The sequence below is a fragment of the Myotis nattereri genome, assembly GCF_964212035.1.
Source record: "Myotis nattereri genome assembly, chromosome: X".
Classification (NCBI taxonomy): Eukaryota; Metazoa; Chordata; class Mammalia; order Chiroptera; family Vespertilionidae; genus Myotis; species Myotis nattereri.
This window is the reverse complement of record NC_138078.1, coordinates 140,859,230-140,875,010: the sequence shown is the minus strand read 5'-3', so window position 1 is coordinate 140,875,010 and position 15,781 is coordinate 140,859,230. Positions and strand designations below refer to the sequence as shown.

Below are 15,781 nucleotides of genomic sequence, written 5' to 3'. Positions count from 1 at the left end.
GCCATCCCTCACCCCCGTCCCTTGCACCCAGTACATCGGGGATCCAGCGGAACCGGCCCATGTTCCCTCTTCCCTCCTCCCCAAGGCGCCTGGTACCAGCCAGGGGAATTCTTGCTGGTGACCTGACTGGTTGTCCAGGAAGCTGTTCTCTGGGCTTTTCAGGGTGACCCAGTATCTTCCTGAGCAGTGTGCCTGTCAGAGCCACCTCCCTCCCTCCTAGCACAAGCACAGGCACAACTGGTGGGGCCCTGTCTCCGTCAGGCCTAAGGGGGGGGGCCTCCCTCTAAACACTCGCCACCAGCCTCACTGGCACTTCCTCTGCCCCGTTCCCTGCATCTGCACCTTTGCTTCCCCAAGTCTCCTGTGGGTGCTGCAAAGTGGAGGCTCCCAGGAGCTGGGCGCCAGGCCGCCTCTTGCTCAAGCTGCCTCCTCCCCGAACCCCGGTTGCCTGCCTGGGGCATCTCCTACACGGTTATAGTGGGAGGTGGGAGGACAAGCAGGCCCAAGGTCACTGCCTAGGTGAGCCAACAACTTTACAGGCCAACTGCTGGCACATCTTGCTCGAGAACGAGGTTCTTGGATGATGCCACCTGCTTCCTGGACCAGGGATGGCCTTGCCACCTCCGCCGCCTCCTATCTTAACTGTGCCCTTCACCCTTGGCTGAACCTGGTGGGCTAGGAAGGCCCTGGAGCCCAGGGGCTGAGGGGCTGGGCTTCACCCCTGCTCCCGTGGTCCTGAGGCTGTTGGTGCTGTTGGGACCGCCTGCTACTCTGCCCCTCACATCACTCCTTCCGAGGGGAAGGATTGGCTCAGCCAAAACCCACATGGCTCAAAGGGCCAGGCCTTGTGCCTCACCATAACCCGGAAGCCCCTGTTCCAGGCGCCTTAGATATTGTGAGTCATTGTACCCATGAGGCAGATACCAGTCCCTCTTCCTGGCCCCAAGGTGGTTGAGCTGCCCCAGTCACAGGCGTGCTACTAAGGCCCCATCCTTAGAGTGCACCCTTCCCCTTCATGGCCGAATAAGGTGTGTGCGGGTGCTTCTTTCCAACTCCAAGGTCACTGTCCTCACAAGAGGCAGCCTGGTCCTCTGTGACAAGGGGACTGTGCCCTGGATAGGGGGCTTTGTGCCTCTGTGAGAGGGGCCTCAGCGTGGGGCTGGGCATCGAACCCAGATAGGCCAGGCCCAGCTCCTGCGGCCTGGCCAGCTCAGACTTGCAGACACGGCTGGGCGGGAGGCTCGCGCTTCCTCCTTGTGCCTGTGACGACACGTCCTCAGCCCATGACGCATGGGCTGGTCGAGATTCTGCTTTGGGAGCCTGCTTCCCGATCTGTAAACACGGGCGGGCGTGTATCTGGTGGCTGTGAGCGAGTAAGAGGATGGCAAGCCGGCCACACAGGTCCTACGGCCTCAGGCCTCGTTGCCCAACAGGCGGCTGAGGGCGGGCCACGGCTGCTCATTAAAGGGCACTGATTAAAGGCCGCCTGGAGCAGCCTGTGTGCAGGAGACAGGTGCCCAGCAGCCCAGGAAGCCAGCCACAGCGTCCGCCCCAGGTAAGCCAGCGTGGCTGGGTTGGCGAGGACAGCCACTGAGAGCCCGGAGGCAGGTGGAGGCCAGGTTGGGGCCAGCGCCTGAGTGCCAGGGAGGCTGGGGATGACTGAGGCTTGCCCAGGTGCCTGCTTCCTGGCAGCTGACCCTAGGGGTGCACACCTGGGCTGCTATGCCTGAGGCTCCTGGCCATGGTGTCTCAGTGAAGATACCATCCTGGGCTGTGCCTCCCACATCGCTGATGACATGGACCTGAAGGCAGGAGGCAGAGGCCTCTGGTCACATCAGGCCTTTCTTTTGCTCTTTACTACTTGGTAGTGGGGATGGCCAGGGAAGGACTAGGGGCAAGAATGGAGGGGGTGATGAGCCCCTGGCAGGCCTCATCCTGGTCAGAAGTGACAGTCCCTGGTCCCTGGGTCCAAGCTCGGGAGGCCCCTTAGCAGGCTTCCTGAATGTGGGCCTTAGCAATTGCCCCTAAAGCCTCAAGTCGTACCGAGTGGAGTGTGGGTGGTACGAAGGAGACCCAGAGGGGCTGGGGCCTTGGCCACTGGGACATCTGCAGGTCGCTGGGCCCAGGCATCCCCATCTCTGGCCCTCAGGTTTTGTGCCTCTTGCTCTGGCAACTTTAGGTGTCACTGTCCCTGTGCGAACGTCACCATGTCTGAGGTTCCCCGGGCTGAGACCTTTGTCTTCCTGGACCTGGAAGCCACTGGGCTCCCCAATGTGGACCCCGAGATTGCTGAGATATCCCTGTTCGCCGTCCACCGCTCCTCTCTGGAGAACGCAGAGCGCGATGAGGCTGGCACCCCCGTGCTGCCCCGTGTCCTTGACAAGCTCACGCTGTGCATGTGCCCGGAGCGCCCCTTCACCTCCAAGGCCAGCGAGATCACGGGCCTGAGCAGCGAGGGCCTGGCTCAGTGCCGGAAGGCCGGCTTCGACGAGGCCGTCGTGCGGACGCTACAGGCCTTCCTCAGCCGCCAGGAGGGCCCCATCTGCCTCGTGGCTCACAACGGCTTTGATTACGACTTCCCCTTGCTGTGCACGGAGCTGCAGCGCCTAGGTGCCCACCTGCCGCAGGATACCACCTGCCTGGATACGCTGCCAGCACTGCGGGGCCTGGACCGTGCCCACAGCCATGGCACCCGGGCCCAGGGCTGCAAGGGCTACAGTCTGGGCAGCCTCTTTCGCCGCTACTTCCAGGCGGAGCCGAGCGCGGCCCACTCGGCCGAGGGAGATGTGCATACGCTGCTCATGGTCTTTTTGCACCGCGCGGCCGAGCTGCTCACCTGGGCTGACGAGCAGGCCCGCAGCTGGGCTCACATCCAGCCCATGTACACGCCGCCCGATAGCCCGAGCCTGGAGGACTGAGTGCCAGGGACCCCTTCACATCACCACCCAGGGGGGCAAGGTCCACTTCCTGCACCACAAGCAGCACCAGCATTGACCATCCAGCCCCACTGAGGTCTGGAGCAGGCACTGGACCACTACCTCTCTCCCTGGCCCCATCCTCAGCTGGGCATCTTCTTAGCTGGGCACTTGCCAGGCCTTCCCTGGGTGTTGGCCTACCCAGCCCCCAGCCTCACCCCCAGCCCGCTGGAGTTTGCCACTTCGGGCTCCCACCCTTCACCCTGCCTTACAATAAACATTACCAACTGTTCACCAGCTGAATTTCTGCTCACCTCCTCCCCGCCATGTCCTGCCCAGAGGGCCAGGCAGGGAGCCCAGTCAGGGTCCAGGGGGCAGCCTCACAGGTCTGGCCCCTTGTGGCCTCTCCCTGCAGGGAGCTCAGGGCTGGGGCTGGGGTGGGATGGGAAAGACGTGAGTGCTCACAGGCTGTGGGCCCCGAGCCACCGGCCTCCTCCTTGCATTGTCACCTCAGAGGCCCAAGAAATGAGTGAACAGGGACTTAGGGACATCTGCTGTGGCCCCAAGGAAGAAAGAGCTGCCGCCCCAGCCCCCAAGGAGCTCCGGCTTCTCTAGGAGGAGGAGGAGCGGGGGCGGAGCCCACCAGGGCAAAGCTCAGCTCCAGCATTTGCCAGCTCCTCCCTCTCCGGGAGCCCCTGCAGGATGGAATGATATGATAGGCTGGTAGACTAATGAAGTGCCTGGCAGGATGGGGTGCTGGGTAGGAAGGGAGGCACTCACCGCCACACGCAGGCACATACATGCAAAGGGCCCACTGGAGTGTACGGGGTGAGGGGGATAATGGAGGCTCTAGGCTGCGCCCAGAGGCAGTCTGGGCTGCAGAGCTGACCTGAGGCGTGTGGGGAGGGCAGCTGCTTCGGCTGGGCTTCTTGGGGAGCCAGCTAACCTGCTTCTGGGGGCCCCGCCTGTGTCACCAAACAATGGGGCAAGGCACGGAAGGGATATCCAAGAGACAGGGAGAACAGGTGAGCAGGAGTGGGGTGGCCACGCCCGAGAATGACTCGCATGAGCAGAGCCTTGAGTCTTGATCCAGCTGGGCCCGTTTGGGGAACCCTAAGTAGGTCAAAGTGACTAGAGCCACTACAATGTGCAAGTTGGCAGAAGGGTGAGGCCAAACCACGGGCAGTGGCCATGTCAAGTCATCCTCATTCACTGGGCCAGAGGGTCTGGACTGACCCTGAGGGCAATGGGGAGTCACAGAGGGTTGTAAGCAGAAGCGGGGCAGGATCTGGTTTTTGTTTTTAAAATACCTCTCAGACTGCTATGTGGAGAAGGAGAGCGAGCCTGGAGGGGGAGGACGGCTACTGAGGGAGAAAGAAGCAGCCTGGACGGTGTGGCTCAGTGGTTGAATGTCGACCTATGAACCAGAAGGTCATGGTTGGATCCCCCGGTCAGGTCATATGCCCAGGCTACAGGCTCAATCCCCAGTGTGAGGTGTGCAGGAGGCAGCCAGTCAATGATTCTCTCTCATCATTGATGTTCCTCTCTCCCTTCCCCTCTCCCTTCCTCTCTATAAAAAAATATTTTTTTAAAAAAGTGCCCTAGCTGGTTTGGCTCAGTGGATAGAGCGTTGGCTTGCAAAATGAAGGGTCCTAGGTTCGATTCCGGTCAAGGGCACATGCCCGGGTTGTGGGCTCAATCCCCAGTGTGGGGTGTGCAGGAGGCAGCCAATCCATGATTCTCTCTCATCATGGATGTTTCTATCTCTCCCTCTTCTTCCTCTCTGAAATCCATAAAAATATATTTTTAAAAATCTCAGACACTTCATAAAAAAAAAAAAAAGAAGTAAAGGGGTTGGGGCCTAGCCAAAGACAGAATGGAAGGGGTGGGAATGGTGTGAGATAAGGGAAAGACGGGCAGGGGCTAGTTTGGGAATGTGGCCCTTACACTGCGGAGCTCCCTGAGAAGGGCTAGTTGGCTCCCTGCCTCAGGAGAGCACCCACCTGGGAGGCACCACAAGGCCAGGCCGGGGTGGGGCCTCAGGTCAGTTGCCTGTACCAGGCAGGAGCTGAAAGAATTGGGGCACCACGAGGATCTAGGCAGCCAGGGCTCCTCAGATCTGCTGGTGCCCTAGCAGAGCTGAGTCCCCTTTATTTGGCTGGCCAGGCTCTGGGCCACTGACTCACGAAGTGGGTGATGCCAAGAGGGTCCCTTCACACTCAGCAGGTAAGCCAGGAGGGGCTGGACTCCAGGCCCTGGGGAGCAGGTCGACACCCCAATTCATGGCCACTGCCATCGTCCCAGAGTAGTGTCTGGTTCGGTGCCCTCTCATCTTTGGCAGGTCCGGGTGCCTTTCTCTTACCGCTCTGGGCTCTCCTGACCTCATGGTAGCCTGGCTGTGGGTGCCCTCTCCGAGCCCATGCTTGAACTGGCTTGTTGCCTTCTGTACTGTATGTATAGGCTGGGGCCTGCCTTACCGCTGCCTGGAAGCAGTGATATGCTGATGAATGGGTGCCAGCAGCTTTCCAGGAAAGTAAATGTAAACCATCTATCTATTATCTATCTACTAGTACCTATCTATCTATTATCTATCTATCTATCTATCTATCTATCTATCTATCTATCTATCATCTATCTATCTATCTCTCCTTCATATTTTTTAAAGGAATGTTTCATTTTATTTTTTATTTTTTTGTTAACCCTCACCCATGGATATTTTTCCATTGATTTTTAGAGAGAGTGGAACGGAGGGGGAGAGACAGAGAGAGAGAAACATTGACGTGAGAGAGACACATCGATTGGTTGCCTACCGCACGCACCCGGACCAGGGTTGAGATGGAGCCTGTAACCGAGGTACCTGTCCTTGACCGGAATCGAACCTGGGATCCTTCAGTCCATGGGCTGATGCTCTATCCACTGAGCCAGACTGGCTAGGGCAGTGGTTCTCAACCTTCTGGCCCTTTAAGTACAGTTCCTCATGTTGTGACCCAACCATAAAATTATTTTCGTTGCTGCTTCATAACTGTAATGTTGCTACTGTGATGAATCATAATGTAAATATCTGATATGCAGGATGGTCTTAGGCGACCCTTGTGAAAGGGTCGTTCAACCGCCAAAGAGGTCGCGACCCACAGGTTGAGAACCGTTGGACTAGGGCCTCTCCTTCATCTTTAATGTTTATTATAAATTTTACTGGTGTAAAGGATATGAGCACACAATTTACACATAATGAAATCTCCAATATATGTAAAATATACAATCACATACACAATACACTATAAATTTCATATGGCCAGTTGATTCTCACACAACCCCTTTGTTAACTTTTGCCAAACTCTTGTATCTGTACCCCACCCATGATTGCAACTGATGAATGAACGTGGTTCCCACTACAATGTTGGTTGATATTTTCATTTGTCTTAGTAAGATGAAAGTGAAACAACAAAGATGTATGTCAGAACTTCACACATTCGTTGGTGACATAAGTGACTCCTTTGCTGAATTGGATAACACTTTGTGATATTAGAAAATTTCTTTCTTTTCTTTTTCTTTTTCCTTTTTTTGCTATTCACAGTGGAATGACTACAGACTCAAGTGTACATAATCAACCAAACAATAATAGTTTACACTCTGGTTTGTAGTGTGTGCTGATTCCTATGGTGTAAATACTTCCACCAGGCCGATTTCAGGCTGCACATGATGTCAGTGAATGTGAAGTTGGGAAGAGATTTCCAGTAGCACACTGCAACATAGATTCCCACCAAACGAATACGATAGGTTACAGTAAAATGCGGTGAAATAAGACATGAGTTTTGATTATCTCCTTCACTTTTAATATAATTTAAATGGAAATTATAAAATTTAATTTTTTTTTTAAAATATATTTTATTGATTTTTTACAGAGAGGAAGGGAGAGAGATACAGAGTTAGAAACATCGATGAGAGAGAAACATCGATCAGCTGCCTCCTGCACATCTCCCACTGGGGATGTGCCCGCAACCCAGGCACATGCCCCCGACCGGAATCGAACCCGGGACCCCTCAGTCCGCAGGCTGACGCTCTATCCACTGAGCCAAACCGGTTTCGGCTAAAATTTAATTTTTAATAATGGTGGAGTTTAATTCTCAAAATCCCTGAATATTTAATATCTATTAGGATAGCCAAAATACAAAAGACTGACCATACAAACCGGTGGTGATGTGGGGGAACTGGAACTCTCAAACACTGCTGGGATGTAAGATGCTGCAATCACTTTGGAAAAGTTTGACTCTGTCTTAAAATGTTAAACATGCATCTACCATGACCCAAAGATTCCAGGGGTACTTATTTACCCAAGAGAAATGAATGAATGTGTCCATACAAGGACTTGTACACCACTGTTCCTGGAAGCTTTATGCATAGCTAGAGGCCCGGTGCACGAATTTGTGCATGGGTGGGGGGGAGGTCCCTCGGCCTGGCCAGCAAATGAGGCCTATGGGGGCGGGGGGCAGGCAGAGGGAGGGAGGGGCCATGGGAGATGGGAGGTTGGCTGGCCGGGTGGCGGAGAGGGGGGGTTAGGGGCCTCGGGAGGTTGGCAGTGGGAGTGCACTGACCACCAGGGGGAAGCTCCTGTGTTGAGCGTCTGCCCCCTGGTGGTCAGTGCACGTCATAGCAACTGGTCGACCGGTCGTTCCCATTGTTTGGTTGTAACGGTTGCTTAGGCTTTTATATATATAGATAGCCCCAGACCAGGAATGACCCAAATGTTCCTCAGTGGGTGAGCTGTGGGACAAACTGAGGCACACCCACACCAGGGACTCAGCTGAGCTCTGAGATACACAGCAGTTGGGGTGGGGGGCGGGGAGGGCCTGGGACTCATAGTCATTATTCTGGGTGACAGGTGCCAGACCCAAAGAACCAATTCTACTGATGCAGCTCACCCTGGTCAGCCACCTGTCTCTCGTCACAATGCATCACTGGCTGCTAAGCCACATCAGTGTCTACCAATGGGGAAGTGGCTGTGATCAGGAGAATACTTGGGGGATATCTGACCCAAGCCGATTGAAACCAGAATTATTCCTCAGAGGGCTGAGTGCCAAAGTAGCAGGGCCAGGAGCATCTCCAGGTCTTCCTTGTGCAGGAGGCAATGTGAGGAGGACCAAATCCAAACCAGGCCATGCAGGAACCTGGAGCAGAAGCTGGAGACATGGAATGGGCTGGCCCGCCTGCGTTCTTGTCTTGCAGAAATGACTGGGTGTTGGTGCTTGCAGTAACCAATGCCTGGCGCGAGTGTCTGAAGTTTCACATCAGAGACTTCCAACCCCTAAGAGCGGCTTGGGCCTGGGTTCATGCACACGTGCACCCAGCATTCACAAAAAACACTCACTCGCAACTCCCCACTTTCCCCACCACTCACACCATGTGTCCCCATTCACACACACACACACACACACACACACACACACGCTGCACGCTTGCTCCCCCTCCCCCCCATATTACATGCACTTAGTCACACACACTCACTTATGATTTTGCATAAATGGTATCTTGTTAGACTCTGCTTTATTTTATTTTTTAAAATATGCTTTTATTGATTTTTAGAGAGAGAGAGAGAGAGGAAGGGAGAGGGATAGTAGGATAGAAACCTCACTGAGAGAGAAATTTCATTGATCAGTTGCCTCCTGCACGCACCCCCATTGGGGATCCAGCCTGCAACCTGGGCAAGTGCCCTGACTGGGAGTCGAACCCATGACCTCTTGGTTTCTGAGTCACGCTCAACCACCAAGCCACATCAGCTGGGCTAGACTCTGCTTTTGAAAAAATGATGAGCACCTTTGTTATTGCAGAGTCTATAAAGTCCATTTCCTCGAGGCGTTCAAGTGCATTGCCATAATCCTTTCATTTCTTCACTATTTGCAGGGTTATCTCCTTTGCCATTTATATATTCCATTGGTCTTTTCCAAGAAAAACCCCAAGATTTTGATTTCTTCTTTTATTTTCTGCTTCACTAACTTGAGTCTTTATCTTTATTAATTCCATTTTTTTCTTTTGATTTACTTTTTATTCTTTTTTTTCTAATTTCCTAAGAGGAAGTCTAACCTCCTTTGCCATCTTTCATCTTGAATAACTAAAGCGCTCTAAGCCCTTGACTTTCCGGTGTTCCGCAGTCTTGCTAGTTAACATCCCTCTTTGCTTCATATCAGGGAAGATTTTTATTTTGTCTTTTTAATTTTTAAAAAAAATATTTTTATTGATTTCAGAGAGGAAGGGAGAGGGAGAGAGAGATAGAAATATCAATGATGAGAGAGAATGATTGATCGGCTGCCTCCTACATGCCCCTACTGGGGATCGAGGCTGCAACCCACCAGGCATGTGCCCTGACCACAGAATCGAACTGTGATCTCTTGGTTCATAGCTCCGATGTTCAACCACTGAGACAAGCCAGCCGGGCTTAATTTCACTTTTCATTTCCTCATCAACCTAATGCTTGTGTAGTACAGTTTATCTTAATTTCTGAGTCATTAAAACTTTGTGGTCATCTTTTATTATGTATTTCTAATTGTATTGGCTAATGATCTGAGCACGTATTGCTTAAGGTTGTTTGGGGCTGGATGACTTTTCTAGGGGGCACAATTTTATAACATTGTATTAAAATAGCCCATTATAATTGCATTTTATTGAGGTCTTCCTGCACGTCTAGGAGTTTTTCTCTATGCAGTTAGTTGCTGTGTGTTCATGTTTTTAGCTTCATGACTGGATCAGGTAGGGGTCTCCTGAAAAACAGAACCAGTAGGCTGATAGATAAGGAATAACCTCTCATGCTTGTGGGGGCTGGAAGTCCAAAATCTGCTAGGTGGGCCAGTGGGCTGGAGAATCAGGGAAGAGTTGTGTGTTTAAACATTTTTTTAAAATATATTTTTTAAACACTCATCCAAGAATATTTTTTCCATTGACTTATTTTTTTATATATTTTTTTATTGATTTCAGAGAGGAAGGGAGAGAGAATCATTGGTTGGCTGCCTCCTATATTCCCCACACTGGGGATAGAGTGCACAACCCAGCCATGTGCCCTGACCGGGAGCTGAACTGTGACCTCATGGTTCATAGGCCAACACTCTACCACTGAGCCACACCAGCTGGGCTTTCCATTGATTTTAGACAGAGTGGAAGGGAGGGAGTCGGGGGAGAGAGAAACATCAATGGGAGAGAGACACATCTATTGGTTGCCTCCCACATGTGCCCCGACGGGGCTGTGGATCGAACTTGCAACTGAGGTACGTGCCATTAACTGGGAATCGAAATCGTGACCCTTCGGATCCTCAGCCCGATGCTCCAACCACTGAGCTAAACCATCCAGGGCAAGATTTGCATGTTTGAATCCATAGGCCATCTGGAGGCAGAATTTCTTCCTCTTCCATGATCTGTCTTTTTCTCTCAAGGCCTTCAGTGAATTGGGCGCAGCCCACCCACATATGGAGGGTGATCTGCTTTACTCAAAGTTGACTGATTTCAATGTTAAACTCATTTATAAAATCCCTTCACAGCAACATCTAGGCTGATATTTGCCCCAAATCTGGGTACCCCAGTTGAGCTGAGCCAAGGTGATGCGGACAAAGAACCAGCACAATGACTATCACCTGGTCTTAGTTCTCTGAGACCAAGCATGTCAAACTCAAAGGCTAACACGGGCCAAATAAACAAGGTTGAAGCGTATGTGGCCGCAAAAAATAAAAGCTTCAATTTTCATAGAAATGTAGGTTATTTAGATAGAGACATGCTGAATACATAGGGCTGAAATAAGTGAGTCATCGTTAACATATAATAGTAGAACATTTTAATAAAAATTAATATTTTCCTTGAACGTTAACTTACCAGACACTGAATAACTGCATAAATTAATAAGCGTAACACAAATAAACCTATTTTTCTTGTTCTCCAAAAGCGAAATATTTCCAGTTGCGCACACCAAACAAGTCAGTCCAAGACTAATGACGTGGCCATCGGCTGCTAAAATATTCGCTGCTGGCATTAGTGGAGAGAAATGGTGCGCCTGCGCGTAAGACACATAAGGGAAATGAATGCAACAGGATTATAGTACTTAGTCATTAGCGAACGTTGTAGTTTGTTATTAATAATTATGTATAACAGGATATTGTAAAAATTAAGTTATGAAATTTTTATTAAAACCTTTCTTACATACCTTTACATTGGCTGGGCCGCACAAATATTCGTTGTGGGCTGCATGCAGCCCGTGGGCCGCGAGTTTGACATGCTTGCTCTAGAGACTTTATGTCATTGCTTAATATCTAGGAATCCTGTATCCTTGCCTCAGGCCTCAGATCCACAGCCTCCCACTGAGGCCCCTCCCCCTAGACCCTGCCCACCCAGAGTCCTCTCCACAAATGTGGAAAGGAAAGCAAACAGCTTCACTACTGAATAAGCATTCAACAGACCTGCCTCTATGCCCATGTCAGGCGGTCCGCCAAGGAGATCACAGAGCCGGAAGGAGCCCCCAGCCTTTTATCTAGCCAGGCAGATGCTTCTCAAGATACTCATCCCAGCTGGTTGCTTGGCAATCTGGGCGGCCATCTGGGCGTTCTCCCTGCTGCAGGTGGTGGAGCCAGGAGCGGAGCAGGGGTGCCCCCCTTGAGGTTTACATTTCAAAGAGATGCCTCTGGGCCTTTAAGAAAACCCTTCCTGCCTGGCCCGGCTGGCTGGCCGTGGCTCAGTGGTTGAGCATCAACCCAGGAACCAACAAACTGAGGTTCTATTCTCAGTCAGGGCACATGCCCTAGCTGATCAATGATTCTGTCATCATTGATGTTTCTATCTCTCTCTTCCTCTCCCTTCCTCTCTGAAATCAATAAAAATATATTTAAAAAAAATAAAAAAAAGGAAGACCCTTCCTGAGCTGTAAGGCTGGCAGGAGGCTTGTCGCTGTCGACTGCAAAGTTCCACAAGCCAGGCCAGTGGGCCCAGGGGGCTGAGCTGGGACAAAAGGCTGCCGATGTCCCCAGCCCTTGGGTCTGCATTGTACATGCCGTAGGGGACAGTGTCTGCTGAATGGAGGGCTCAGCTTCCTGAGTGAGGCCTCTCCAGTGTCCCAAGTGGATTGTGCTCTCTGCAGCAGGCTTCCCTGCATCTTCCCGCCTCTTCTCACTGCCACCACCCTGGACAAAACCAGTGCCCCCGTGGAGTGCTCTTGGCAAGTCTGCTGATAAGTGTTCCTGGGGTTGGCATCTTTAGAAAAGTCAATGCCATCACCGGAAGTGGTGAACAGACACCACCCACATGGGCTGTTCTATGGGATGAATGGAGGGTCTGGAGCCCTGAGAGGCAGGGACCGGACCAGGAAGAAAATTTGGGAAGGTCAGGGTGAGGTGTGAGCAGCCGGAGGGCCAGCCTTTCAGAATGATGGCGGGTCCCAGTGGTTGGGAAGGACCGGCCAAAGGGCCAGGCAGAAGGGCAGCGTGAGGAGGCAGGAATACACCGGGCAGAGCACAGGCTTTCTAGTCCAGCGGTTCTCAACCTGTGGGTCGTGACCCCTTTGGCGGTCGAACGACCCTTTCACAGGGGTTGCCCAAGACCATCCTGCATATCAGATATTTAATGACGATTCATCACAGTAGCAACATTAGTTATGAAGTAGCAACGAAAATAATTTTATGGTTGGGTCACAACATGAGGAACTGTATTTAAAGGGCCAGAAGGTTGAGAACCACTGTTCTAGTAGGTTCTCCTACTGACAGTTGTAAACCTCTTTGCTCTCTGACCCTGATTGCCAGGTACATCAGCTTGAAAACCTGGGAATCCTGCTCCTGGGGAAAGAGGAGGAAGAGCAAGAACCACGGACCGCCCCCCATATGTGTCTGCTCTGCCCAGGCCCCATGGGGGTGGCAAGGAGCATCTAGCAGTCGGGAGGGAGCCTCCACTCTTTTAAAAAATATATTTTTTATTGGTTTCAGAGAGGAAGGGAGAGAGAGAGATAGAGAGAGAGAGAAACATCAATGATGAAAGAGAATCATTCATCGGCTGCCTCCTGCACGCCCCACACTGGGGATCGAACCCCCAACCAGGGCATGTGCCCTGACTGGGAATAGAACTGTGACCTCCTGGTTCATATAGGTGGATGCTCAACCACTGAGCCACGCTGGCGTGTTGCCTCCACTCTTAGTGACATGCACGGACCTTGCCCAGGGAGAGCATGGGTTCTGGGCCCTGGCTCTCTACCCTCCTTGTTTGCCAACCCTGTGACCAGCACAGGTTACCTAACAGGCTGGCCTGAGTTTCCTCATCTGTAAAATGGAGTCGGTGTTGCCAGGAGGCCGGACCATACCTAGGGCCCAGCACCTAGCAGATAGGCAGAGAATGTCAGCTATGATGATGGCTGCTGTTGTTTTGAGCTCTGTACTAACCAGATGCTTGGCATGTACTCTTCTTGTTGTGGCCTCCAAGCCCTACATGGCTGCCTCTGCCCCACTACTCCCATCCCTCCTCCCAGCTCCCTGGGCTCCAGCCACGTGGCCTCAAACACTCCGAGCATGTTCCTGCCTCTACTGGGCTGAATGGGGCTCTCCCTAAAGCTCTGCGCATGTCCTAATCCCTGGACCCTGTGAACGTGACTTTCTTTAGAAAAAGGGTCTCTGCAGATAGAATCACATTAAAGATCTTGTGATGCAGTCTTTGGGGATTACCTGGGTGGCTCCCAAATCCACTAACTTTTCCTCTTCTAAGAGATAGATGAGGAAAAGACACAGAGACAGGGCAGAAGGCCACATGAAGACAGAGGTAGAGACTGGAGGAATGTGACCAAAAGCCATGGGTCCTCTGGAACCACCAGAAGCTGCTAATGCCCGGCCAGCGTGGCTCAGTGGTTGAGCTTCGACCTATGAATCAGAAGGTCATGGTTTGATTCCCGGTCAGGGCACATGCCTGGGTTGTGGGCTTGATGCCCAGTGTGGGGCGTGCAGGAAGCAGCCGATCAATGATTCTCTCTCATCATTGATGTTTCTATCTATCTCTCCCTCTCCCTTCCTCTCAGAAATCAATAAAAATATATTTTTAAAAAAATAATGAAGGACCCTCCCCTAGAGCCTCCGAAGGGAGCATGGCCCTGCCAACACCTTGATTTTGGACTTCCAGCCCCTAGAGCACTGAGAGACTAAGTATCTGTTGTTTTAAGACACCCCGTTTGTGGTGCTTGTTATGGCAGCCCCAGGAACTCAACACACTGCCTCAGGACCTTTGCACTGGCTGTATCCTCCTTCTGGACTGCTCTGTTCCAGACATGCACCCCAATCAGGTCTCTGCTCAATTGTCCCCACCTCTGAGAGAGACCCTCTCTGACCACTGCTTCACCCCGTCCACCACTCCCTTGTTGTATTTTTGCTCCCTGCACGTAGCACTCCTGTCCCTAGAAAGAAGGCTGGCTCAGCACTGGGCCCAGCTCCAGCCCAGGGCCGGCCCAGAGCTCTGCCCCAGTGGGGATTTGTTGACTGAAAACATGAAGGCTCTTTTCATCTTTATCACAAGGAAGAAAACCGGGGCGCCTGGCATCTGACCAAAGAAAGCACTACTGGCCCTGCTCCCAGGTCTCCCCAGCTCTCAGGAGAGTGATCAGCTGAGAACCTAGACGGGGGTCAAAGCTTTTGTAGTTCCCAAGGCAGGATTTCGCAGCATTTTTCTTTTGTGAAACCCTTAAAGCTACGATGATGCGATTTGATCTTTGGATGCACCAACATTTGCAAGGAATCATCCCCAAATGGGCCAAGTTGGGAAAATGGGAAAGCCAGTTGGATTCCCTCTAGTTTGGGGGGAGGGGAGGCAGAGTTGCCTGGAGTGGAAACAGCTGCGGTGCTGAGGTTCCCTGGACCAGGGCGAGGATCTGTGGCCTCTTAGTGGGGGGGGGGGGGGCTTTGGACATCTCCTTTCCATCTCTGAGCTCCAGTTTCCTCACTTGTAAACAGGGGTCAGGATAGTACCCACTTCCGGCCCTGAGAACATGCACATAAGTATGCAGAGTGCCTGCAGGTGGGGAAGGAGAGCGAATAAGGTTGACCTCCTTTCCTCTTGCTGGCATAGCGCTTCCCAGCCTCTGAGGTTTTAGGCAGAAAGAGCTGAGGTCCACGGGTAGGAAGCAAGGTGTCAGTATGGCTGGACTCCCTCGGGAGGCTCTAGGGGAGGATCATTCCTCACCTCCTCCAGCATCTGGTGGCCACAGACATTCCTTGGCTTGTGGCCGCATCCCTCCAACCTCTGCCTCCATCTCCACACAACCATTTCCTCCCTGTCCTCTCTTATAAGGATATCTCTTATAAGGATGAAGGGCCCAGCCTACTCCAGGATGACCTCATCTTAACTATTTACATCTGCAAAGATCCTATTTCCAAGATCTTGAGATGAGGTCACAAAGTATTGGGGGTTAGGACTTCAAAATATCTTTTTTTGGGGGGAGGCAGAGGTGCATAATTCAATCCATAATACCGTGCAATACCCATTCCAACCTTCTTCTCTGGGGATAAGACTCCAATTTTGTTCAGTGCCTCAGTGGGCTTAGCTTCAGTGACAGGTTATGACAGTCTTGTCCTCTGCGTTCCTAGCCTTTCTTACAGGTAAAGGTGGCCATCTGACCCAGTTCTGCCTGAGACTTAAGTGAAAGTCTGCTGGGCAAGCTTCTGGGATTCTGTTGCTTTCTTGATAAACGGGGACAGATACACTTGCCCTTGCCCCTTGCTTCTGTCCTTGGATGCATATGTGATGACTGGAGCTTTGGCAACCATTTTGTGATCAAGAGGCAAAACTAAGCTGGCTAGAGAGATGCCGGTGGTCTCTCTAACCAGTGCCAGCAAGCTACCTCCAGCTTTCTTATGTGAGAAAATTAAACATTA

The 15,781-nt window shown here is 52.0% G+C and overlaps 1 protein-coding gene across 1 annotated transcript; it reads left to right on the top strand.

Annotated features, from left to right (window-relative positions):
• The first annotated feature begins 1,765 nt into the window (after positions 1–1,765).
• TREX2 (three prime repair exonuclease 2) lies at positions 1,766–3,205 on the top strand. The gene has a single exon (XM_081081869.1). The coding sequence runs from the start codon at positions 2,208–2,210 to the stop codon at positions 2,916–2,918; it is 711 nt and encodes a 236-aa protein (XP_080937995.1). The 5' UTR covers positions 1,766–2,207; the 3' UTR covers positions 2,919–3,205.
• Positions 3,206–15,781: the final 12,576 nt, after the last annotated feature.